The sequence below is a fragment of the Nipponia nippon genome, unplaced genomic scaffold, assembly GCF_047370975.1.
Source record: "Nipponia nippon isolate SJK-2023a ecotype South Korea unplaced genomic scaffold, ASM4737097v1 scaffold_8, whole genome shotgun sequence".
Classification (NCBI taxonomy): domain Eukaryota; kingdom Metazoa; phylum Chordata; class Aves; order Pelecaniformes; family Threskiornithidae; genus Nipponia; species Nipponia nippon.
This window is the reverse complement of record NW_028262402.1, coordinates 52,823,317-52,847,596: the sequence shown is the minus strand read 5'-3', so window position 1 is coordinate 52,847,596 and position 24,280 is coordinate 52,823,317. Positions and strand designations below refer to the sequence as shown.

At 39.8% G+C, this 24,280-nt stretch overlaps 1 protein-coding gene across 8 annotated transcripts in view; it reads left to right on the top strand.

The window, feature by feature from the left end:
* Positions 1-24,280, top strand: part of MAST4 (microtubule associated serine/threonine kinase family member 4) — a 307,392-nt gene that overhangs the window by 191,775 nt on the left and 91,337 nt on the right. For 2 of the 8 annotated variants that reach the window (XM_087741351.1, XM_087741350.1), the window contains exon 1: positions 1,845-2,077. The exons of the other annotated variants lie outside the window; for them this stretch is intronic. In XM_087741351.1, the coding sequence (XP_087597477.1) occupies positions 1,986-2,077 (92 nt within the window). In that variant the 5' untranslated portion in view covers positions 1,845-1,985. Of the gene's footprint in view, positions 1-1,844; positions 2,078-24,280 lie in introns of those variants that run through there. 8 annotated transcript variants of the gene reach the window in all.

Genomic DNA, 24,280 nt, shown 5'->3' with positions numbered 1-24,280 from the left:
CAAAAAAATCAAACCAGAGACTTAGATGGGGCTGTTTTCCCCTCTTCTCATATGGAACTGGTTTCTTCTAAAATTAAGACATCGTTAGAGAAGCGTTAGATGATTCTTTTATGTTTGATCAGTGTTACGCTGACTTATTTGCAGTGATGGTGTCTGCTGGGGATTTGTACTAAGGCCTTTAGTGGTAACCGCTCTGTGAACACCTTATTAAATGCCTGTCTAAACCCATTTCCTGAGTAAGATAGTTTGTACCTGCGACTTGTGTAACTATCCCAAGAAAATGTTCCTCTGCACTCCAAAAATAAACATGTTTTTAGTTTGTTAAAGGACACTAGTGCCTTCTTTGCAATGCGTATTTCTGGAGGCTTTTCAAAACGCAGGCTAACATTGCAATGCTGTGTTACATGCCGGGCTGGTATCCCGAGAGCTGTCTCATCCCGAGTGTCATGTGAGCCTCTCCAGCTCTGCTCTGCAGCACTCTGCGCCACCAGTTCTCTTTCACCCAAGCAGTAGACTCGTCTGTATTTACATCAAGTTTTTCTTTGTCTCCCATGATTTTCCTCCTACTGTTGCCGACAACCTAGGGTGATATAACCACAGTGCTACCTGGTTTCTCAGAGAGTGCAGTGCTGCCAGCTATCGCAGTAGTTGAGTGTTTTTTTCTAAGATACAGCTCTGTAATGTTAAGATTATGCAGGAATCCTGCTTTCAGTAAAATAAGTAAATAATCTCAGCACAAAACTTGCAGCATTCTTTCCGTAACTGTAAATGTAACCAAGTCCCTTAAACGTGACCCTTAGAGAAACAAAAAGGCAAATGGAGGGAGAGAGGAGAGGGCTTGAGGGCAGTGCTGGCATTAGGAGTGAAAAGACTGAGGACAGCCACTAGGGCACATGGGGCTAAAATCAGAAGTAAAGCAAAGGTGGAATGATGGGGAGGGGTCAAGAAAGCAAACCAGCTGAGCTGGGAGGCAGCTGGGGAACGGGAGAAGCAAAGGAGGAAAGTTGGGAGGAGGAAATGACTCAAAGTACCTGAGGGATTAGGTCACTGTTTTGAGTGGAAAAGGTGCTCAAAGCCTTTCTGTGCCCATCTTTCGCCAGCCCGTGTTTCAGGGTAGCTTTCTCAGAACAGATCGCTGATAATGGGGGCGGGTGTCCCAGCGTTCTGTGGCAAATGCCTCGTGTCTGGAGCGGCAGGTAGCCAACGTGAAAAATAGTAATTAAGTACCTGTACTGTCAGTTCTCCTGGGATAGGCACGAAGTCAACAGCAATACGTACGCCGTACATTTCAACAGTACGTCAGTGGTCTTTACCTGCTGTGGGCGCAGCCTGCTGGGCTCTGCTGCCGGCGGTTCCACAGCCACCTCCCGCCCGCACCGCCCGGGCTTTGCACTGCGCCCTTTCTCCGCGCCAGGCACGGGCCCTGCTCGCCCTGACGCCGGGCCGGGCCGGGCCGGGCCGGGCCGAGCCCGCGGCGCTCCCACCTGGCGCCGCCGGTGCAGGGAGGCGGCGGCTCCCGGGGCGCCCGCTCCGCGCAGCGCCGCCGGGCGGGAGGGGGAGGCCGCCTGCCCGCTGCTCTGCCCGCCGCCGCCGCCGCCGGGCGGGAGGGGGAGGCCGCCTGCCCGCTGCTCTGCCCGCCGCCGCCGCCGCCGCCGCCGCCGCCGGGCGGGAGGGGGAGGCCGCCTGCCCGCTGCTCTGCCCGCCGCCGCCGGGCGGCAAGCGCGGGGGCGCTGGCGGCGGCGGCGCGACCCCTGCGCGGGCGCCAATGGTCGCTGCCGGGGCGGGGCGGGGCGGGGCGGAGCAGGCGGACGGGAAAGTTGCCGTGGGCCGGAGTTGCCGCCGCCGCCGCCCCGCTTCCTGCCCCCGCAGGCTTCCTCGCCCTCCCCGTCGCCGCGCTCCCCGTCTCCGCAGCGCGGTCGGGGGCGCTGCCCTTTCCTCTTCCGCGTATTATGGCACCGAGTTTTTAGGGGTTGGGACGCAGGGAAATGGATATGTCGGACCCGAATTTTTGGACGGTCCTTTCCAACTTCACGCTGCCCCACCTGCGGAGCGGCACCCGCCTCCGTCGGACGCAGAGGTAAGGCGGGGGGCGGCCAGGTGAGCGGCGCTGGTGGGGCCGCCCGGCGCCCTGCTGCCCGGGGGGGCGGCGCGGCCGGCGGTGGGGAGCCCGGGAAGGGCCCAGGGCTGCCGGCTTCCCCCGGTCTTTGCCCCGCGAGAGCTGCGGGGCTCCCTGCGAGGCCGTTGGGGTCCTTCCCGTTTGGTGGTTTTTTAAACCAAACGCTGCGTATTGCTCCCCCTCCTTTTAGAAGATGTTGTTTTGTTTTCTCCTGCCCTTCCACCCTCCACTTTTTTTTCTTAAAGACACTTTCAGCTTGCTTTCAAATACTTGACCTTTTATCTGGAGCCGATATACTTTATATGGACAACTCAGGATAGCCTACTTCGTTCGGTGTTCTTAAAGAGACAGGTTTGAGTAACTGCTCTTTTAGACAGGCTAGCTGACATTTGTTAATGCAGGAATGGCCTTTTTATTTTGATAACATTTTTATCATTATCAGGAGGGAAAAAAGGTTTGGAAATAGTAAATGCTAAGTAAAAGTTAAGGAGTTGTGCCATTAATGGACCGAAGACTGACAAGCTTTGACATGTTGGTGATTTTTTGTGCCGTGGTATCCCGGGCAGTTAAGTATATGCCTCTATCACAAGGAGTAGCAGAAGTTTATACAAGTTTGTAACTTTGTTCAGTAGTACCCCGTGTGCCATTTTGAGACATACCAGTTGTGGTGTTAAATTATGATATGCTTCTGTCTGTGAAACTACCTTGAGTATTAGCTTATGTATTATCTTTGGAGAACGTGCGTGCAATGTTACTTCTCCTGCTGGCTGAAAAGCTGGCACAAAGCAAGCAGGATAGAGGCTTAGCAGAGCTGGCTGTTTGTAAGCCTTAAGTATTTATGTACAGATATTTTTCAATAGGAAAAAAATGTCTGTCTGTTGAATGGCAGAAAGTTAAAATAGGAAAGTAAAGTGGCCTGTTTCACTGTTCCTTCACTGTATATCTATTCCTTATGTGCCTAATTCGGGGTAGCTTTAAGTACCGAGTTATTTCATAATTAATTATTATCCCTCTCTTGTAAATAATTTTTTTACTCTTACGTAGCATCAGCTGAGTGTCCAAATAGGTCTTATGCATTTTTCTGCTGCAATTATATCTGTGTTTAAAGAGGGGAACATGCTGGGGCTTTTTCAAATCTTCTTCACTCTTCTTACTCAGGTAGGTTTGCACCTATGTGTGAAAACCTAAAAATACCTTTTATAAAGTGTATGGCTGCGTGGCAGGTCAAGGAGAGAGACTTGGTAGACTTCACATGAAGCATGAAATACATGTGTACCGCTTATGGTTTGTTTGTTTGTTTTTTTTAATATTTGGATGCCTTCCTGCTTTTCAAACACATTTAATACTATACTGTTATTTTTGAAATATTTGAAAGAATTTTTAAAGCAGCATTGAATACTGGCTCAGCATATCACATATATGGTGTATCAGTGAATAGTACATGTAATATATGCAGTTATGTTTTATGTATTACAGGGATATTCAATATTTAATGCCCTCACTGTTGCAAAATCAGTATGTCACAGCATTGTGAAACTAAAAAGCCAGCAGTGGAGTTTCAAGGCTGCTTACTCTTAATGGGCCCAGATACCCTCCTTTCTCAGGCTGGTTCTGTCATCTGGATGGGGAGCTCAGCATCTGCTGTGTTGCCATCTGCAGGGGAAGGCTTACCGGCCCACTTCTTCAGCTCTGTTCTTAAAGGTGGACCTGTCCCCTGCACCCCTATACGTACGTGATAGATCCCAGAGTGATAAAATTGTCAGAAGAAATAAAAACAACATGGACAATGCAGATTCTCCCTAGTTGTGTTGCAGAAAGGGGCTTGGGTTAATCAAGGTACCAGCTGGGTCTACATGTTCTGAGCTGTATCTCATCTGGACTGCCTTCACAGGCTCACAGTCAGCCATAGACCCAACTGTTACATGAAAAGACTGGAAGGTTAGCTGCTTACTTGCCCACAGGATGCCTTCCCTTTCTAAAAGAGTGCTTCTGGGTAGTGGTAGCTGCTCATGTTTTGTATAGCTTTGCAGGCATTTTAGAGGACCAAAGAGTAGGCCATGAGTAGGCTTGAAGGGAGTCTCGTTCCTGTGATCTGAATCTCCTGGCTGTGCTTAAGTGAAAGTTTTGGGTCCACTGATTCAAGAGAGTTTTTTTTTTCTTAATAGTAACACTGCCTATGAAACTGTCGTTTGGCTAATGACAAGCCTTGGTGCTTCATGAAAACTTTACAAGGGGCGTTCGTTGTTCTTCCACAGTTGGCTTTGGGACTCCTTGCCAATGTGAGAGCATTAATTTTATGTTTTGGTTGGGCATTTTTGCTGCTTAGGGTTGTTCCTTTTGCCTGTTTAATTACTTTTACCTATACTACCAGGATTCTCGTGGCCTGCTAGGCCTCATCCTTTCTATGAGCATTATCCTTTCTTGACACTTGGGATAATGAGAATTGTCTGCTGGTACTAAGAATTCTGTTTCTTTATACAGATCTACTTGTTGTAGGCATTTATTTCTCTTTGCGGAGGTCCTAAGAAGTAAAGAATGAAAGGATAGTCTATTCTCCTTCAGGTTGCAGCGTTGAGCCTGGCAGCTAAGTTATAAAATGGACATAAAACTTAGTTTATCGTCTTAGTGGCTGACTGAAGTCTTTCATTAAGATTTTTTTTACTTCTGTTTTCCAACAGTAGACTTAGCTGAATTGCAATTGCAGCAGCTCTTTCTGGAAGTGATACCTGAACAAGAAATATCCCAGCCTGACTTTGAAGTCAGGGAATGGGTTTTCAGGACTGGCGGGTAGAAAAATTCTCTTCAATTATAAATTGGAGGCATTTAGTATTCAAATCACGGAGCCTATAAATGACATGGATTACACCATGTGCTTTTACAGCAAGGAAACCTGTATACCACCACATGTTAACTTGTTTTTCTCTTGCTATAGGTATGTGGACCCTTCATAGTACTAACTTCAGGTTCCTGCCTGAAATGGCATAATCTGGAATAGAGAACTAGAGAGAGGCAGAGAGTGTGTGTCTCTGTGTATGTGTATACATTTATTTGTATAGATCCATGTGTAGATTTATGTATGGATAGATGTGCACATACCTATGATTTTCACATGGAAAAATGACTAAATACTTTCTGCTTCATTCTATGCTATGTATTTAGTTCTCTTTTGCCACTTTCTTTCTTCTGTCTCTGATCTTCTCTGTGTATCTTTTACAAAACTGACAAGCCAGTGGTTCTTGTTCTTTGTGTGTGTGTGTGTGCGCGCTTTTCTGCTGCTTCTTTGTGGTGGTTGCATTGAAACAATGTTATTACAATCATTCTTCCTTTGAGTCAGTGTTGGTTTGTTTTTGTTTTTTTTCCAAAGGCATGGAATTATGAATGCTTGCCCAATTGCTTCTCAGCCAAAGTAGACTCCTGGATGATTTGTGTTGAAACTTCATGTTGTTTGTCTACAGTCACTGAAGTGGTATTGAGACATTCCTGATACGGGATTAAAATATTCATCAATCATCAAGTAATAATTCATACATTCTAACAGTTCATAACCATTTCTCAAATGTTAAAAACAAAGGAAAATTATAACTTTTATTGGAAACACAGAGAATAGAGTTGTCAAACTTTGTTGTAGTTGTATTAGTTTTGGGACAGTGTGCTTCCTGCAAAATATTGAGGAGGCTTTTTGAACTTCTCTGAGTTGGTAGTTTGAGTAGATGCAGTGATTTTGAAGTTACGATGTAAACTCTTGCTATTGGTTCTTGTACAGGTCTTGTTTTTTTCCTTTGTCAACATACTATTGTGTGTAAGTAAACTATAAATGGATTGTTTTATTTAATGATAGGTGTTAAAAGTGGTCCTGTTGGTGACATAAGAAAACCAAGCACACTTATTAACGTAAAAGCAGCCACAGAAATGAAGTATAATTGTGTTAATGCCAGCTGAATCTGTCAGTGCTCCAACTTGAGTTATTTTACGTTTGTTACATAGGAGTAACCATCAGTTAAAAGTTAAAAAAGGATTGCTTTTTTCTGTATTTGTGTTATTTTCAATGTATGTTTTGGAGTGTGGTGAGTTGAAGAGCTTTACCTCTTCCTTGCTTTCAACCTTCTTGATTCCTACATGCAAGAGAGAGGGAGGTATTATCCTAAGAGAAGATTGTTATCCCAAAACTGGAGGAAATAAGAAATATGTCCTTGCAGGCTATCTGTGTTTTCAGAACACATTATCATTAAATATGTTTTGTTAGAAGTTAATCTATTGGACTAATGATCCCATGGCTTTCTGTGCTACATAGTGGAGTGTTAATGTATCTTGGTAATTATATTTCCTTTCATTCACAGTAAGGGCTGTGTGTTAGGGGGATAGTCTTACAGTCTCACTGTCAAAGTGAATGTGTTGTTTTTATTCTGGTTGGTTTACTTAGCTAATCTTTTTGTTCAAGCAATTAATGTATTTCAAGTTCTGGTTACAATCTGAATGTTGGCAATGATTAGTTTTCTCCAATGAGTCACTGTTGTTTCTTAGCTTCAGCCAGACTGGTGAGGATTCATCTGATCATATTCCTGTTTTTCGCTTAGTTTTTACTCTGAAAAAATGCTATTTTGTTAGAGTTGAGTCAAGATCTTTAGGATTTGACCAAAGGATCTCAACTGTAGAAAACTTGAGGAAAGCTGAAATAGGAGCAAAATAGAAAAGAAGCACTTTGGAAAGTGCTCGAACATGCTGACAGAAGCTGTAATTTTTTTTTTTCCCACCGTTGTTGTTAGTGTCTGCTGTTACACAGTAGAAGACAGTCTTTGTCTTTCTTACCCAGGGAATCAAAAGGACAGTAGTCCAGATGTCCCTTCATGAGCTGTGGTTGTTGGGACACATTCCATGATACGAGCACCTTACACAGAGATTCAGTCCTCCCACTCTGTTTGAATTTGGCTTACATCTGCTATTGATGATCTACAGAGCCATTACAGTTCTTACTGTATTAGAAGTTGACTGATCCTTCTCAAATGTAATTTTTAAGCACACAGGAGCTCACTCATGCAGTGGTTAATAGTTGCCTCTTCTGCTGCACCTTTGTCAGAGAGCTTCAAACTTGTAAGCTGTGTACCTACTTCTGTGGCTGCACATACTGATTGATGGGCTTGCCTCTGGTAGTTCTCTGTCAAAGCTGGAAATGGTGGTCAGGTAAGTTGATTTCAGGGTAGGTTCCCCCTGAATTTGTTACACGTGTCAGTGTACATGGCTTACAAAGTAGGAACTATGAGTGGTAATGATTTGTTTAGTTATGACACATGAAATCATTCAATATTTTGAGCCAGTGTGTTTAGAATATGAAGATACTGCTAACTGATGTAGGTTGAATGTTTTTAATGAAGCTTATTAAATGTGTCACCCTAATTTAATAATGGTGTAAAACTGCTTAATGTTGCATGCAGTTCTTCTGTGTATATTGCCACGTTATCTGTAGGCTATAGACCTGGATCAGGATGTCATGTTACGTGTCATTAGAAAAAGTTTTAGTAGGAGGTAGATTTGTTGGAAGGAACACTGTGATGGCAACAGGACAGATGCATATGTGCTGTACTGTATTTCTCAAACTGAGGAAAAACAGGAAGTTCACTTTTCTTTGATTCAGCCTTATTCAGCAGGTGTGTCACATTCAGTGATGGCTCCTGGATTTTCTCTTGGGAACCTTTTGCCTCTGATTTTTGCCTCTGAACCTTCGCAAATTCACTGATTGCAGTAATTGTGAAATTTTAAAGCCCCCAACAAGTATATATAGTATTAATACATAAAATTGTGCCTAGGTGTAATATGCAAGTGTCATATATTGGGCTCTGAATTTCATCTGATGTGGGGGTCTACTGCATAACACTGTGCGTGGTTACTTGATTTGATTTTTCATGTGTCTTAAATGGACACTGATAGAGACATTTAAGGAGATCACTCATGCTTAATATACTTGGCATTTTTCTATTCATTTCTGAGACCACGTACTTGCCAGCACTAGTGTTTCAGTCTTTTTTGTAGCAGTGCATATTCTATATACTGTTGATACATAGTAGTATTAGTTAGATTTACTTCAGCAGACTCTTCCACCTGAATAAAGCTGAGATAAAAAAAAACCCCCACACTTCCAGTACAGCCTTAAATCTTATGGTAGGTCAGTTTTGTGGTTTTATTTAAAGTGCTCCAACCAAATTGAATAGTAGTGAACTAGAAAACTCCTTTTGGCTTGGTTCCCAGTAAATATAAACGTATCTTAGAAGTACTGTAAACCAGAACAATTCCCAGATTGATCTGCCCAATAGAGAGACTTCATAACTACAAACTGTGTTTCTTGTATTCCTGCCACTGACAGATGAGTACAAAAATATTGGGGTCATGCCAGAGTAAATATATCAGCTTTTTCACACTTTTCTTTCAGTTAGCAGTGGTCTTGCCTAAGTAATTGTTTAGGAGTAAGGAAAACCGTCATGCTCTATTGTTCTTGAAAGATAATCATTATTATTGTAAGAAGAATCTGTTATTCCCATGCAATACTGGCATGTTCAGTTTGGTGATTAGAAAGTAAAAACTGCTGCCATTTCCTTATCCCACCCATTCTTTTTTCTGCATATGCAGTAATTATGTAGATGTTCTAGCATGTAATAGCCTGCTTTTGATCTCTATCATTTGGCTTTAACCTAGGTTTAAAGTCATACATTAAAGAAAAATTGTTAAGAAGTTACCCACTAGTGGATCTTCCCCCCCCCCCCCCCCAAAAATGTTGAAGGTGATGGCAAATGAGGCACTGCTTACTGGTAGGAAAATGGCTATTTGTACGTGATCACTTCTGACTAGACCGATTTAAAATGTATTTATTAACATCCAAATAAATTATGGGGAAATCAAGGATACATGTATTCAGTTGTATTGAAAAAAATTGTTTATATGAGTGTTTACTTGTAAGCAATTTTAAAAATCTGTGTTAATGGTGGGTAAACTAAGGTAGTCCTATGTAAAGTCAAAGGTGTTGATCATTGAAGAAATACCATTCCTAATGCTGCTTAATTTGCTGAAACAAATAATAATGCAAAGCATTATGCATTGAAATAATTCAGTTTAATAAAAATTAATAAAAATAAATAAAAATAAAAATAATTCAGTTCTCTTAGGGCTTGATTGTAGTATTGTATTGCAGAGTTTAAAAAATACATTATTTCTCTCAGGGCAGTAAGGTGGCTGTAAAACAAACTGTTTCTTTTGTGTGTGTCAAGAAGGGAATGCATCAGTCTGAATGTTTTTTATGTGTCTGACAAAATTCCTATCTTTTGTTTTCAGGGGACTTGCATGAATGTAAACTTACCTGTTGCAAGGTTGGAGAGGAAATGTTACCAATATCTTCTATTTATTTTCATATGTGTCAGTAAATATGTATACACCTGTACAGACTGTAAATAAATACACACACATAAAGGTACACAGACATTTGTATACATAAATACTCAAGCAGTAGCTGTAAAATAATACTTGTTGAGAAGCTGAATGAGATTGATACTATGAGGTCAGTTCAACAATCGGAAAAACGTATTTCTCTTACTTGTGCTTTATTCAAAGGCACATCTAAGCATAAATAGGATAGATGCTTTTCCATCTACAAGGGTATTTATGCTGTTTATAGTATGCATTTGTACTGTAGGTTTTGAAAATTCCCAAAGTGCGGCCATTTATAATCTTCTTTCTGGGAAATGACGCTTGTCTTCCCAAGTTGAACAAGACTCTCGGCTCTGTTCCACCACTGGAAGAAGCTGGTTTATTTCTTTGAATTTTTTGAACTCGACTAATTCAAACTAGTATAGCATTTACATTGTGAAAAACTGTGATATCTATCTCTCTTTCCCTTAAGAAATAGGGGAAGGATTCACTTCATAGTAATCTTTTTTTTTTTTTTTTTGGAGGTAATTCTATGGATATCAGTTTCATCTGGAGCTCAAGTTGAGAGAGCTAATAAATGAAAAGTTACTTTGTCTGAATGCTGGTACTTTTTGTCCATGATTGTTTTAAGTAGCACTCAAGATGTTCATAACTGAAACAGTGAAGGAGGATAGACTTTTCTTTATCCCCAGCTCTTTTCCTGCATGCACTTGGGAACACTGTAGTCAGTCTTCCCTCTCTGGGCTGCTGGGTCCCCATCCTGTATGAGATTTGGCACAGGCTTCTGAACAGAATCCCACTTCTCACAGGAGATAGACTTGCCCACGTGGAACAACTTCCAGTGCTTTCTTGACCCTTGCTTTTTTTGCATGCATACCTGGGAGAGAGGAGTTTTATTATAATAGTTATTTTATTTATTAAAGCTATTAATAAAAGATGGATTTCTATAAGAAGCCTCTACTTTGTTTTTTAAATACATTTAAATATGATGTTTTGATGCTCAGTTTTAAATCTTGAAGTTGTTATAGGGAAGATGGGTACAGTAGTTTGAACTAGCTGAGCTTCCTTTGATAAATGAGTATAATGAACCAGCTTCTAATTTAAATTCTTCTTATTCTTAAAGTTCTCTTTGGGCAGCTGGTATTATCACTTCTTGGATGAGCTGCTGGAATTCTCTGGAAAGGTATTCCTACATAAAAATGCACAGAAACCTTAAAAGTAGAAAACAAAAGAAAGGTGTAGTCCTCAGAATAGCATATTTTGTAAGTATATACTTCAGCCCCAAAACCTCCTGTCCTCAAACCCAAGCCAAATGCTAATGGAACATGAGAACTTGGTGGTGTGCCTGATGAGACGCACAGACGTCTCTCTAACTGGGAGGCAGGGCCTTCTTCCAGCCAAGAGGTGGTGGCATTCTGGCTAAATGTCCCAGAGATGGCATTGCAGTGGCTGCAAGAAGCATCTCTTGCACTCTGGATAGCTAAACAAAAGTAAGGGAAGGTGACCCCAAAGGGAGTGTGGAGAGTGAATGTAACACGAGAGGAAAATTTTGCATGAGGATTGTAGAAGATGTAGTGCTGTGATTCAATGAGAGAACATGAAATGATAGAAGACAGAGCTTCCCTGGTTCTTCTCTTGACAGAATTATTTGTAACAGATACGTGATTTAATTTAATAATATATAGCTTAATATCAACGAGCCTAGCAATCTAGAGTGAAATTCTGCCTTCAGTCGTGGACATTTCCTGTTCGTTACAGCCCATGCTGACTGAGAGAAGGCAAAAATCTTTATCAGAATTTTTAGTTGATAAATATATCTTTACAGATTTAACATAGTTCAAACATAGAAATAATAATCCAGATCTTGATGGAATGGAAGTTAGATACTGAAAATAGGAAAAAATCAGACTTATGTTTCTACCAACAGATGCCTTGGTGTTTACCAGAATTTGTTCTCAGGACAGTTTTCATAATGTAAATCAACACATGGCTTTTTTTTATTCCCTTTTATGGAAACTGGAAGGAGGCTGCTTGAACATTAACTCATTCATCTGACAATGCTGTTCAGTGAGAAGTCATCATTAACTAATATCCTTTGTAATAATACTGTCAACCCTCTCAGAGTTAACTAATAAAAAGTAGATTGTGTATATTTGTTTTACAAATTTGCTCTTTCATTGAGTCTCGGCCTGTCTAACTTGTTCTTACGCATGGGTATGTCAAGGGAATTTCCATAAGTGCTGTAATAGTAGAAGCAAAGGCAGTCAGACAAGTCCAATATGCTCTATTCACCTTGTCTACGAACACCCCACGCAAAAGGATGATTATGTCAGTTCACTTTACCATCAAGTCTTACCAGAACATCTTCCTTTTGCTTCCCCCACATAATGGACAAAGGAAATATGTAACACATTTTGTAAATAAGCTTGTATTTTTTTTTTTTCCCTTACCTGAGGCTTGGTGATTTGGCTTCTTCCCTGGCCCTTCTGCCATGTTTTGATGATTGAACTGTTGTGTTTGGAGGCATCTGCTCCCCATCTGTGACCTATGACTAATGAGAGAACATGAGTTCTGTTGGGAAATACACTTCTGTCTAGTTTTTTCCTTCCTGCTTGATTGTGTCTCACATGTGCTATTTCGTCTTGCCAAATGTCAAAATATTATCATCTTTTGCAAAGCTTTGATTTCTATTGGTGGAAAAAAATTCAAAACCAAAAAATGAAACTTCTTCCTGTTTTTTTTTTTTGAGTTTGAAAATTAAGTTTCTTCACATTTTTTCTTACGTGTCTTCCTCAAATCTTAGAAGAGCAAACTGTGGTTTTTTTTTTTTTTTTTCCTTTTCTGTACAGGAAATGTTTCAAAGGAAATACAAAACATACTAGAGCATATGAATATACTAGGTTATTTTATTAAATATGCAAATTGTTTGTGTAGGTCAGACCTAAGCATTCAGCATTATCTATAAATTAATACCTTTTAACCATCATGTGTTTCCTTCTTCTGATTCATAAATTATAATGCAAGAAGAAACCAGTAGGATCACCTACTCTGACAGTCTACAGGAAACAAAACACAGTAATAGTGTTAGAGATTTAGTAATTTGGCCTTCCCAGTCAAGGTAATGTGTTTGTTTAATCATTGACAAGTTTGAGAAAATCTGAAAGGTTTGCCACTGTTTTGTCCAGCTTTCTTTTGATTCTTGTTGTTCCTTAAGTGAGCTGTGTTTTACCACTACTAATTTATTGCTGATGCTATTGTCTCTCCCGCTAACCTTAGTAATGGCCTTGGAGACGTTGGGCCAGTCTTTTTATAAACATAAAAAAATGTTCTGTATGGTCTTTGGGACTGTGACTGCCTAAATCCAGTCCAAGGGTCAACAGATGGATATTAATAGAAGGAAACAATCTGAAGAGAGGGCCAAGGGACTGTCTGCATTTTCATTAATTGGTATGAAAAAATGAATTTTCCCTTCAAGTCATACCGATGGAACAATAACGTTGTGTTTTCTAAAAGGCACCTGTCCCAGGAAGCTGGCCTACGGGCCTACAGCATGGTGTGGCTTCTGTCCATGCTGGGAGCGCTTGGCCCAGGTCCCTGTAGGAGGGTTGGGCATGTGTGAGGACATGGGTGGGGGGATTCATGTGCTGCTTTTCTCTTTTGAGTGAGCCAGACTGAAAAGATGGAAGTGTGAGGGAGTTGTATGAAGGAACATGTCCTGTCAAGGTGCTGTTGTAAGACTGTAGTGCAGTTGGGAGGCAAAAGTGTCCCATTGGTCTTGTTCATGTAGACTCCAAGAAATGATCTGTAGAGCTGCTCCCAGGTTTCATCTTGTTGGTACATAGTGGGATCATTCCAAAATACAGTGCAGGAATGCAGTAAAGCGCATGCAGTACCGACCATCAGAACACTAGTGTCCAGGAGCTGGAACATCGTAAGTGGCAGGAACACCCAGTGCATACTAGAAATCCAGCACTCAAATGAAATGAGATGTTGCTGAACATAGTTTTAGTACAGGTATAGTGTATGTGTGTAGAATATTAGAATATCTGCCAGGTTTTGGATGACGTTACATTTTAAGCATTATTCTTTTTTTACACAAAGGTGTTGCTATTCTAATAAAAATACACATATTAAACATGCTTGTAACAGAAGATACAAAAATATGAAAGTCAGTGTAATTACCCTATTTTATGGAAATGCTCATATGAAAAAATGTTTTTTAGTTATAGATCTTGCTGATGTCAGAGGAGGGATTAGAGTTTGAGAACTGGCTCAGTGTTCTGCATTATGCAGTGGCCTCTTTGGAGGCACAGTAGCAACACGCATTAATACCGCACAATCAAAAGCAAGGGTGGAGACACAGTTTTCATTCTAGTTTTCGTACATGTTTACAGATCTGTGCTGTTAAAAATAATTTTTTTCTTCTCTGCAAACTGTATTTTTACAAAACCACTTTCTGGTAGATACTAAGATTCCATAAACATATGAGTTTCATAAACCATGACTTCACTTATCACTACACGGTAGCCATCCTGAGGGCAAAGGCAGCAAACATTATCAGCGCAACTGTTCAAGACAAGTGAAGGCGAGTAAGTATAGGACTTCCACTTCAAGTATGGTAGAAGTCCAAGCAGTTAAAATATAATTCTTTTATGATTTGGAAGGAATATGGTGCTTTATGTTCTTAGGATAAGAAGTGTGCAGTATCAGATTTTTTGTTTTTAAGGTATTTGTTTTTTAATTGTCATTGTTTTATGAGAACCACTCCCGTTAATCTACTGACTTCTGCATTTATTAAGCAATGGATTCTTGTCCTGTCAAAAGTGAGGACTACTGTTGCCTCATAAAAATCTTGCAGAACAAGGGAAACTGATGTGGAAGGTAAATTTGCTCCTGGCTTTGTGACTTGGCTACGTCTATGAGAGGACTGAAGTAGATTTTTGGACCAGTCTCACATTTTTTCTTTTTCTTGAATCCTTTGATAGTGGTGTTCACAAGGCATAAGACATTTTCCAAACAAAAGCAGAGACTGCAGAAACAGTGGTTTTATCCTTTCTGCACATCACTTCTTCAGGCATACTTCTGCTGTGATGCAAATAGAAACCTTAAATTAGCTAATGGGCTAATGGGCTGGATGAGTAGTGAGGTGATTACTCTTCCTGATCGCCAAAAATTGTAGCACACCCTTTTCTGTCACCTTACTTCATCCACACCCTATTCTAACCTGTCGGAGATGTTTGTCTCATCTATGTGTTATGCCTGGGTTTTCAGACTGTAAGCTCTTTCCAGCAGAGGCTGTCATTTGGTGGGTTCGTATGATGTCTAGAACAATGAGGACTCGTAGCATTATTGCATACATAAGGAGTAATAATGCTTCTCACCACTGGGCTCTTTCACATGTTGTCCAAGTAGTTTTGTTCTTGAGAGCAGAAAATGTGGGGTTTTCTCATTTATGACAGATCTTCCCTCAAAACAGTCTTTCTTTGGAAGTCCTGGAACAAAGTTGGCCTACTCCAGTTTTCCAGAGTTTCTGCAAAGTGATGACTCCATTGCAGCCTAAAGGAGGAAGGCTACAGTCTGAAATCATTGTCTAGTTTCGAACAACAACCAAAAAAATGTGGTCATTACTTAGTTTTAGATAAAATCTAGAGTAAGAACATCTCAAATAGATTATTATTTATTTCAAAGACTTCCAAAAAAAAGCACCATTGTATCTACCTGTAGTGGTATAGTTGGTTTTTTTGGCTGGGAGGAATACCACATGGCTATAGGGACATACAGAGGAGTACCTACAATCTTCTCTTTCCGTATGTCCTTCTAGAAGAAAAAAGACAGGTAGAAAATAAAAGCTGCAGATTATTCTTTCACATACTTGCTGCATTTTAATATTGGAATAGAAAATGTACAACAGCATTAATGTAATTGGTGAGTTTAGTGGTTACTGAGATTTTCAAGCAAGTGCCTAATGTATAATGTATGATTAATTTCAATTGATTTGATTTGTTTGAAGTAAGCTGGAAAGCACCTTACTGTAAACACTCTAAGACAATAGTTTTGCTTAAGGCTTATTGGATTTTTTTTTTCCTTCTCCCAGCACACTGAATTTATAAAATGACAGCATTGAACTATAGTGAGTACTTTTTCTATTGAAAATATTTGTATGTATCTTGAGGGTATGGTTTAGTTGCTTGAGTGTAAAAATCCAACTTTTAATATGTACTGTGGCCACACACCACCTGTTCACTTCAACAAAATCAGTGAACTTCCATGCTTTTCTTTGCATACTCAGTGGTGGTAACCTTCTGAAGAGGTTATCAGTATAATTTACTTAGTTTTTATACTTGGCCTGTGATTTGGTAAGAATTTTATTTGTTAAACTGGATAATTACGTGTCGCTAAACTTAATCTCAAAACATCCTTGTTGCACTTCATTGTCAGTGATATTAAGTTCTCTTGAATGATGGAATGGTATATACATAGAATGTAACAGACCTGTTTTTGTTAGTTTGGGTAGTTTTCAGTGGCTTGATTCCATTGAAAGACATGCTGGTTTTAAATTAAGCATTGGTAGAAAAAAGCTTAAGGTAACCAGGGGTTTGCTTAACACAAATATGCTGTCAAAATGATTAAACTTTTTCTTTAATTGGCTTGTTGATATCTTGAAGAACAACGCAGGACTGAAGAAGACACATTCAGTTGATCTGGGTTCCTGAATGTTCAGTAGGTTTTTTCACAAGTGCGCACTTCACTACCCTTACGCTTACCAAAAGCAGTGATCTCTAATGATCTCACGTGGTTGGCAGCCCGGATTCATCTGCAAAACAGCACTGTGCCCTGCAGCACCATACTGGGAGCAGTGCTTAGCTCTGACTCAGAGTTCATCATCATTTCCTGCAGCAGCTAGTTAGCCTAATGCCGCGTAGCCTGAGATGTGACAAAATCGCAGCACGAGGTGATATGGCTACAGGCATTTGGACTATTAAAGGTAGACTTGCAAGGATATGACATGTAGCTTTGTATCACATTGCAGCATGATTCCTGTCTCCACCACCGATGAATGACGTGTTTCTACTTTTCTACAGTGATAAAGTGTGCCGGGAGAGATTAGTGAATAGGAAGACCAGAATTTATCCTTTGGAGAGAGTGACTACATTATCTGTTTTGAAGACATGGCTAATATAACAGACTGAATGGTCAGAATTTAAAAACAGAATGTTATTTTCTGGAATTATTACCATAACTTGTTTTTAGAGCTCTGAGTGAGTGACGTTTCAGTGACTATCTGCCGAGCTGTAATATCAAACCTATGAGTCTCAGTAATGTAATGTTCAGTCCAGCTTCAGTCCTACAGAAAACTCTTGGGCATTTAGCAGATTTTTGCAAAATGATACTGTACCTCTCCTATGTTAAATAGGTATAAAGCTGCTATTCTTGTGTTTGAGTTTGTTTTCTGGGTGAAAAAAAATCAGTAAAGAAAAATTAAGAGAGCGAGGTATGCTATTTCTCTGAAGAATATGAAGAAATCTGTGTCAATCAGTAAACAGTTTCCACAGTCGAGTGAAATGTAATGCAAGACTTTGAAAGGAAGAGATGATCAGATTACATTGCTGTTTTGCCAAATTATGGGAGGAAATATGAATTGTTGAATGCCAGTTTACCAATTAGAGTCTTGGGGGTTTTTTTGTTGGTCACTTTTTAAAATTTCATTGTCATTACTTTCTTGTATCAGCCAAATTTATGCTAGTCACAATGAGGCAAGAGATTATACATCACCATAAAAACAACTCAGAGCTCTGTAATCAATTTAAGCGAGGTTGAGAAAACAATCAGTCACTTTTTAATTGGTCACACACCCATATGTACATCAGGCTAGTTGCCCAGCCCTTCTGTGTGCTACCATTATCTGCACAGACTTTCTCGAGGTTTTGAAAGACTGAAAAATCATTTTGATTTAATGTTTAGTTATGCATTTGTAGAAAGGAGATTATTAAAAGCATGTAATTGTGTTAACATTGATTTATGTGAATGGTTTATCTTCTAATCTATGTCTTCAAAGGTAAAATCTGTTTATATGGGTAGTGGTAATTTTTGCAGTTATGATTTGAAGAAAGAATAGTCCCAACGAATGTCTCTACTCTTTTATATTCAAGACATTTGGGGAAGTGCCTTTTACTGACATTATTTTGTCTTTCAGGTATATACCTACATTTGGCTTTCAAGCTCAGTGTAGTCTGTTTGAGGTCATTTGTAATGATTATTTGAGAAGCTGAGCTAGAGCTTAGGTTAATAGAAATTCTAATGTTTCATTAAACCACTGAGCCAAATTAGAGGTTTGGGGCTTCTATTTTGCAAAATCCAGGAAATGAAGGATTAATGTTCAAACTCTCAGCATGCTCTTCTTTACTACTGAGAACGTTAGAAGATCACAGAATGCTATGTGTCGTAGTTCCACTTGAACCTGTCTCCATTACATCAAACGGACAGTATGTGGAATTTGTGCCAAAGCAAGTTTTCAGTGGAACAGAGTAGTTGTGTGTTAAAACTACTGAATTCATCTTAAACTGTAGATTGGACTTCCAGTTCTCTTCATCCATGCTGCTGAGATGACTGGTAATCTGCAAGACTGCTTTCTGTGGTGGAATCACTGGTGTGAATCTCAGAATAATAATGGTGACAGTGTAACCTCGTGGCAGTACAGCTTACAGAAGTGTGTGGACAGTCTTGGTTTTAGCTTTGTCCATGTAAAAGTTAATTGCTAGCATAGTACTGTGTCCTAGAGAATTTGAGGAATGTAATGTGATGTAGTGGTACTTCAAGACATAGTTGTGGAAAGGGGGAAATTTGCTCATTATGGAGTGTTTCTTAGGTCTAAAAGCAACATAAGTCACAGGCACAAATTCTAATTCAAAACAGTTGTAATCCTTGGAAGCAAAAAATGTGAGAATTCTTCTAATTTTTCTTTTAAGTACATTGCTCGTGTCTGAGATAACAGCTTTTGTGTAATTAACAGTTTATAAACAATGAAGACTTAGGTAAAATCACTTTTTGTAGGAGAGTTTCAGCTCTCCTCTTACTCTTTCCACCATCATGTCTCTGCTGTCCCAGACATTGCTGCTCCAAGGTGGAATTCTAACTGAAGTTAAAAAGCCAGATAGATCTGGTCTTGCAGCATTATGAAGTCTTGAGATTGTTTTGACTACGTAATACTAGAATTCTTGCAGGGATCGTTGTGTAAAGAAGAAAGACTGTACAGTGAATTGCACTGTTTAACTTTGTTGTGTGTGTCCAAGCCAGCGTTCCTTTTTATTTGGAATTCATTACTGCTGTATAGATTTTAGCACTTTCTTTTCCAGTGTGGAAGCGTTCATGGATAAAAGTTAATTTTTGTCTGTTTTTAGATGTTTAGGGTTCATGTTAAATCTCTCCATTGCCAAAATAGGGCTTGAAACATGAACGTCCAAGAAAATCACCAAACAAACCCCAAAGCAAAAAACTAAAACCAACAACAGCAAAACCCTACCCTCAAACACCAAAAACTTGGAGTTCTCGACTCATTGGATGAATCCAGAAGCTAGAACTTGAAGAATAACTGCACATACTACATCACACGGTTGCAACAGTTGACAATGCACTCTCTTTGGTTTCCTCTCCTTTTGTTTGCCTGCAATCCTGCTTGTATTGGAGCAGATACTGTTTAAACAGATAAGTTTTAATACAGACGTGTGCCATCCTGTGTTGCATGGTTCGACAGGCAGTATTTCCTGTAGCATTTCAGGTTGTTCTTGTTACTACCAGCAGCACTGCTAGATCTGGCACTTAAAGCTATTGCTGCTGTTGCATCAGGTATGTTGTAGGCTTCCATAGCTGTGGACAGTAAGTTAACTGATGTGTTCAAAATTAAAATGTTAACTATAATTATCACTGCTTGCTTTTTTGTCTCTGCAGTGGATGTTGCTTTACTAATCATTTTATATGATACTTCATTCTTGACACACTAGGGTGAATTAAGCAAATCTTCGTTGTGAAATTGTTCCTTTTCACAATATTAGCTCATAGCTATTTGCACACTATAAATCATTAGCCTTGCACTCATTTTCTTCCTTTTCTTTTTTCTTCTGCACTGAGTCACTGGTATTTGCTTTCATGAATCCTCTGTGACCTACTTCTATTTGTGAGCAATTAGTACATTACTTTGGTAGTAAAACACTCCTTTCCTGGTATGGATATTTTTACAGGGCAAAGTATATGCAAAATTTGTTTTCATAAATTGCTAGTATACTCTGTGCTGTGTTTAAGATGGACTTTTAGTCTTTTGTCTATATTCTTGTGGGATACTGTATTATTGTACAGATTTAAGTCTAGTATAGAAATGTATACTAGGGATAAAAGTTAATTTTAAATTGTCATTTTGCCTTGTTTCTGTATTCTTGGATTTTCATGAGAAAACAGGGTGTTACTGGCCACTGAAGGGATCAAGAGAACTATAAATGAGGAATCAAGCTTACTTGATCCTGAAAATTCCAGGTTTCTGTAAAACATTACTCACAGAAAGAAATCTTGGTAAAGGCAAAGTATGGATGGATTTTGTGGACCAGATAAATTCCTGGGGGTACATTTCATTTCATTAGAGCTCTACTTGGAGACTAGTAGTGTTGAATGTGTACTGTTTTTTTTTTTTTTCTGGGAAAATGCTACTCATTTTCCAGTTTCACTGAGCGGATTTTTATTAGACATAACCATGTGGATAAATTTAAGGTCAGATATAGTTGTGCTGGGTCACCAGTTGTGGGAAAGAGCTTGAAGTATACATTGCAGAGAAGAAAAATTCCCCTTTCCCTGAATAATGTGTCCTCTTTTCTTGGAGCCTGTGTAAGAGATTGCAGCCCAGCACTATTGTGTTTTGCTCTCCAGACAACCTATCTTAGATAGGCTTAAGGGATTCTAAAGTTGTACAATATTTCTGGTTCAGAGATTTGGATACTTGGATCATTGAAGTGACATAGTATGTCAGGGGGAAGGGAACATTTAGGGGCATAACATGAACGCTTTATCAGTACTTATTTAGGACAGCCTAGATAATTTGTTTCTGACCTCACTGTTTGAGTAATCCAGTCACTTGAAACGTACGCCACTGAAACTTTTTTAATACTGCACCGTACTATTTTTAATAGTATAAATGTGCCTGTATGTGTAAGTGCCAGGTCTGTGGCAGTAAACTGAAACACATAAATCGTCTGATCTTTCCTGGCTTGTGTGGTGCTTGATGATTAAGCATTACCCCAAAAAAAAATAAAGAGAGTGAGTGGATGTCAGAAGCCTTGTGTTGTCATCCCCGCTGATGACTATGCCTGGAGATGTTTGAATTGCTTTACTGGAGATTATTCAGACGTTTCCAATTACCTCACTGTGACTTTGCAGCAAAGTGGTGTGATCTGCATGTGTAATAGATTGCTTTCCTCAGTAGGTGTACTGCTGTGTGGAGCTGAAGTTTGGTCCCAGACCTAGTCTACACACGGGGTTTTATACAGTGGTAATTATTTGAGCTATAGCTAGTCAGTTAATTTTGCTGACGTAGCTTTGTTAGTACACAATTAGAGTTGAAAAAGTTTGTATTCTCATGGCTTGTTTTTATTTCCATCTGGGAAGATCTGAACCAGTGAAAGACTTTTACCCTATGATGAAACTATGTCTGTAGAAGGGAGAATATGCTCATGTAACTCTACCAGTATAGATGCACAGCTAACTCTTTAGCGTAGATACTGTATATCTAATAAAAATTTGTGGTGGGAAGAAGTGATTGATGAAGCTTCTATGGTTTTGTAAATGGTGTCAGCTACGTGCCAGCACATACTTCATTTTTTTTCTGTTAAATTTCTCATGAAGCTTTGTTAAATAAAAAATAATAATCAGCAGTTATGTCAGTTACATAATCTCAGTTTTCATCTGGAAAAAAAGACCAGACGTATAAGTTTTCTTATATTGGTTGTTTGTTGTTTTGCTATTAAAAGGATGTAGCTGCGTTTGGGAACTCCAAGGGCAAAAAGACTCTAATTTATTATAGCTCCATATGACTGATAGAGAATGTCACCTTACTGGCTGCACGTATGTGTCCAGTGATGTCTTAATGTTGTGACCATGGAGTGTTTGTTGCTTACATTTCAGCATGACTTTGCAGACGGCCAGTTCCTACTGAACAAACAGCCTCTTCATGAAAGCTACCATAGCTGGCATTAATTGATGCTCTCTTCAGCAGGCTCAACAGACACCAACAGCTGAATGGGCACAATGAAAGGACTTCCCCCTCCCTCCCCCCCGGAAAATAATGCTTCTAGATGCTTAATTATGGTTTAATTAAAAAACTTTTGGTCAGCTGACAACGGGAGGGAAGAGAATGTGGATCTCAGTAAAGAGAGGGGGTCTTTTGTTTGCAAACTAAATTTCTGACCCGCAGTGAATGCGTGCATGCTCAGATGTGGGGCACTGATGGTGCTGCCAGAGGATCTTGCAGGAACAGATGTAGTTTTCAGGTTGAATGTCTCTTGCTTAATTGTCCATATTCAGGCTCCCAACCAGTAAATGGCATAGTTCTCAAACAGCCATATTTTGTCCTAAGTAGTGACTTTTTATTTTTGAGTGTTCTCTTTATTTCCTTAATTCCAGTGTATTAACTGCTTAAACACTACTGACTACTTACGTCCAAGCAAAAGACAGTACAGAATATTAACTGCAAAATGTTTATTACTTGTATGGAAGGTGTGATACTTCAGTTATACAATTTTGCCTCTTGCCTTTTTTAAAAGTTCAGAAATAAAAAGGAACAGGACCATTTTCCTGTTATTTGCATTAGTTCATTTAAAGAAACAGTGCAAACTTATCTCATATTGCTTAATTCAAAATTAAGCATTTATTGCAAATTTTTCGCAACTTTTGTATCTGTAAGAGGAAAGGAGAGGGAAGCCACTGCAGTTAATGCCAAAGTACTGTAGAAGCTCATTTCCCTCACGTGTCAAATGCTCAGTAGGCAACTGTACTTCATCATTGCAGTGCTTTCCAGTGTGTGGATGTGTATCCTCACTTCTGGTTCTCAAGAGGTTAAATAATGGCAGCGCTCAGGACTTGCAGCTTACTGTGTCTGCTGGAGACTAACATCCTTGAATGCTTTTCCCTCTTCCCCCCTCCCGGACTGGGCTGCAACAGAAGAAAGTCTCTTGGTTTTGTTGTTTCGGAAACTACTTTCAGAAACTTTCTGCTGAATTAAGTTGCTTAAGGTGGTAGCTCCTGCAGCTGTACTATTTCACCATTGTTCCAGCTGTTAAAGATTGTGTGGTACCGGCAGTTGGGCAGGAGTACATGGGAGGCTTGAAGATGCCCCTTCACTGGGAAGCACTCTGTGTCCCTGCTTCTGTTTCAAAACTGTGTGAAGCATTTGCTTCTTAAGTGGTGATAGGCCTTGTGTATTTAAGTGGGATTAACAGTGATTTCGGTGAATACAGGTGAACCCTGCTTATGCCTGTGCATGTGTAGGCTGTCATGTCTTTGGTAACTATGTATTTTTCTTGAAGTTGTGAAGTTTATAGAAAAGGGAGCTTTGGCACAAGAGGCATCAGGGTTTGCTGGGCTGGTATTCGTGAACCTTCTTACTCCACAAGTGATTTTTCAGGTGATGGAGGTGGAGTGCTTCCAGCTCAGGGGCGCCCCAGGCCCGGCTGTGAAGTGAAGCTGGGCAGTTCCCCCACGCTGAAGAGCAGCGGTGGCATTTCCTTGGCAGACAGCTCTCCTGCTGCCTCGTGAGGAGTCTGGCAAGGTCCAGGGCAACTTGGCTGGATCTGTGGATGAGTGTTATCTGCTTCCTCCAATACACTGGAAATATGGTGTGCCCAGTATGCTTATGGCACCTTTTGCAGGAGAGATGAAGGGCTCTTTCTAATATACTGGCTGCCATCTCTGCCAGTCAAGGTGGAGGTGTCACCAACTAAGTGTCTCCAAACAGAACAGTGGCATTTGAGAGCTGGACTGGTGTCATGCCTTCCCAAAATCTTTGTGTTAAAAAACGCATACACATCTTTCAGGTTTAAGGCAAAGATTCTCCTCTGAGTAACACAATTTGAAACAAACCATAGTTGAGTCATTTGCTTAAACTTGTTCTTCAGATGAAGAGGTGAGGTCAGAATATTTATGAGAAAAGACAAGGGAAAGTTTTTTTTTTATTTATTTTTTTCTTATTTTTCCTATGAGTGAATTCCCAGATTTTTGTTTTAATATCAGGTAATTTCTTTCAGTTTATTGTTCTATTAAACTCTACTTTGCTTTTTTGTTTAGTCCTGGTTGTATGGTGCCATGCAAAAGTTGCATTGAAGTACTGAATAATGAAATGAGGCTCATGCAACATTTTTCAAAAAATAAGTTCAACATTCTTTTAATTTTTCTGTTCTTGTTGTAGATCACCTTTTGCCAGAAGGTTAAAGTTATATATGTACAGGCTTGCATGCACACCACACGTGTGGCTTGCTTTTTGTGTGTGATTATTTACAGATGAGCTATAATCTTTATCTTTCTGGGTGTGAATTAACTAAAAAGTTAAGCCTAGCAGTTTCAGAAGAATCATGACTCTAGAAAAGGCAGAAGTCTCCCAGGAATATGCATCAATAATGAGCTAGGAATAATCAAAGTACTTTAAGATCCAATAAAAGCTATAATTTGCACAATTCTATTTTTAAAATAGGAAAATGAAGACACAGATGGCTTGTAGACGTT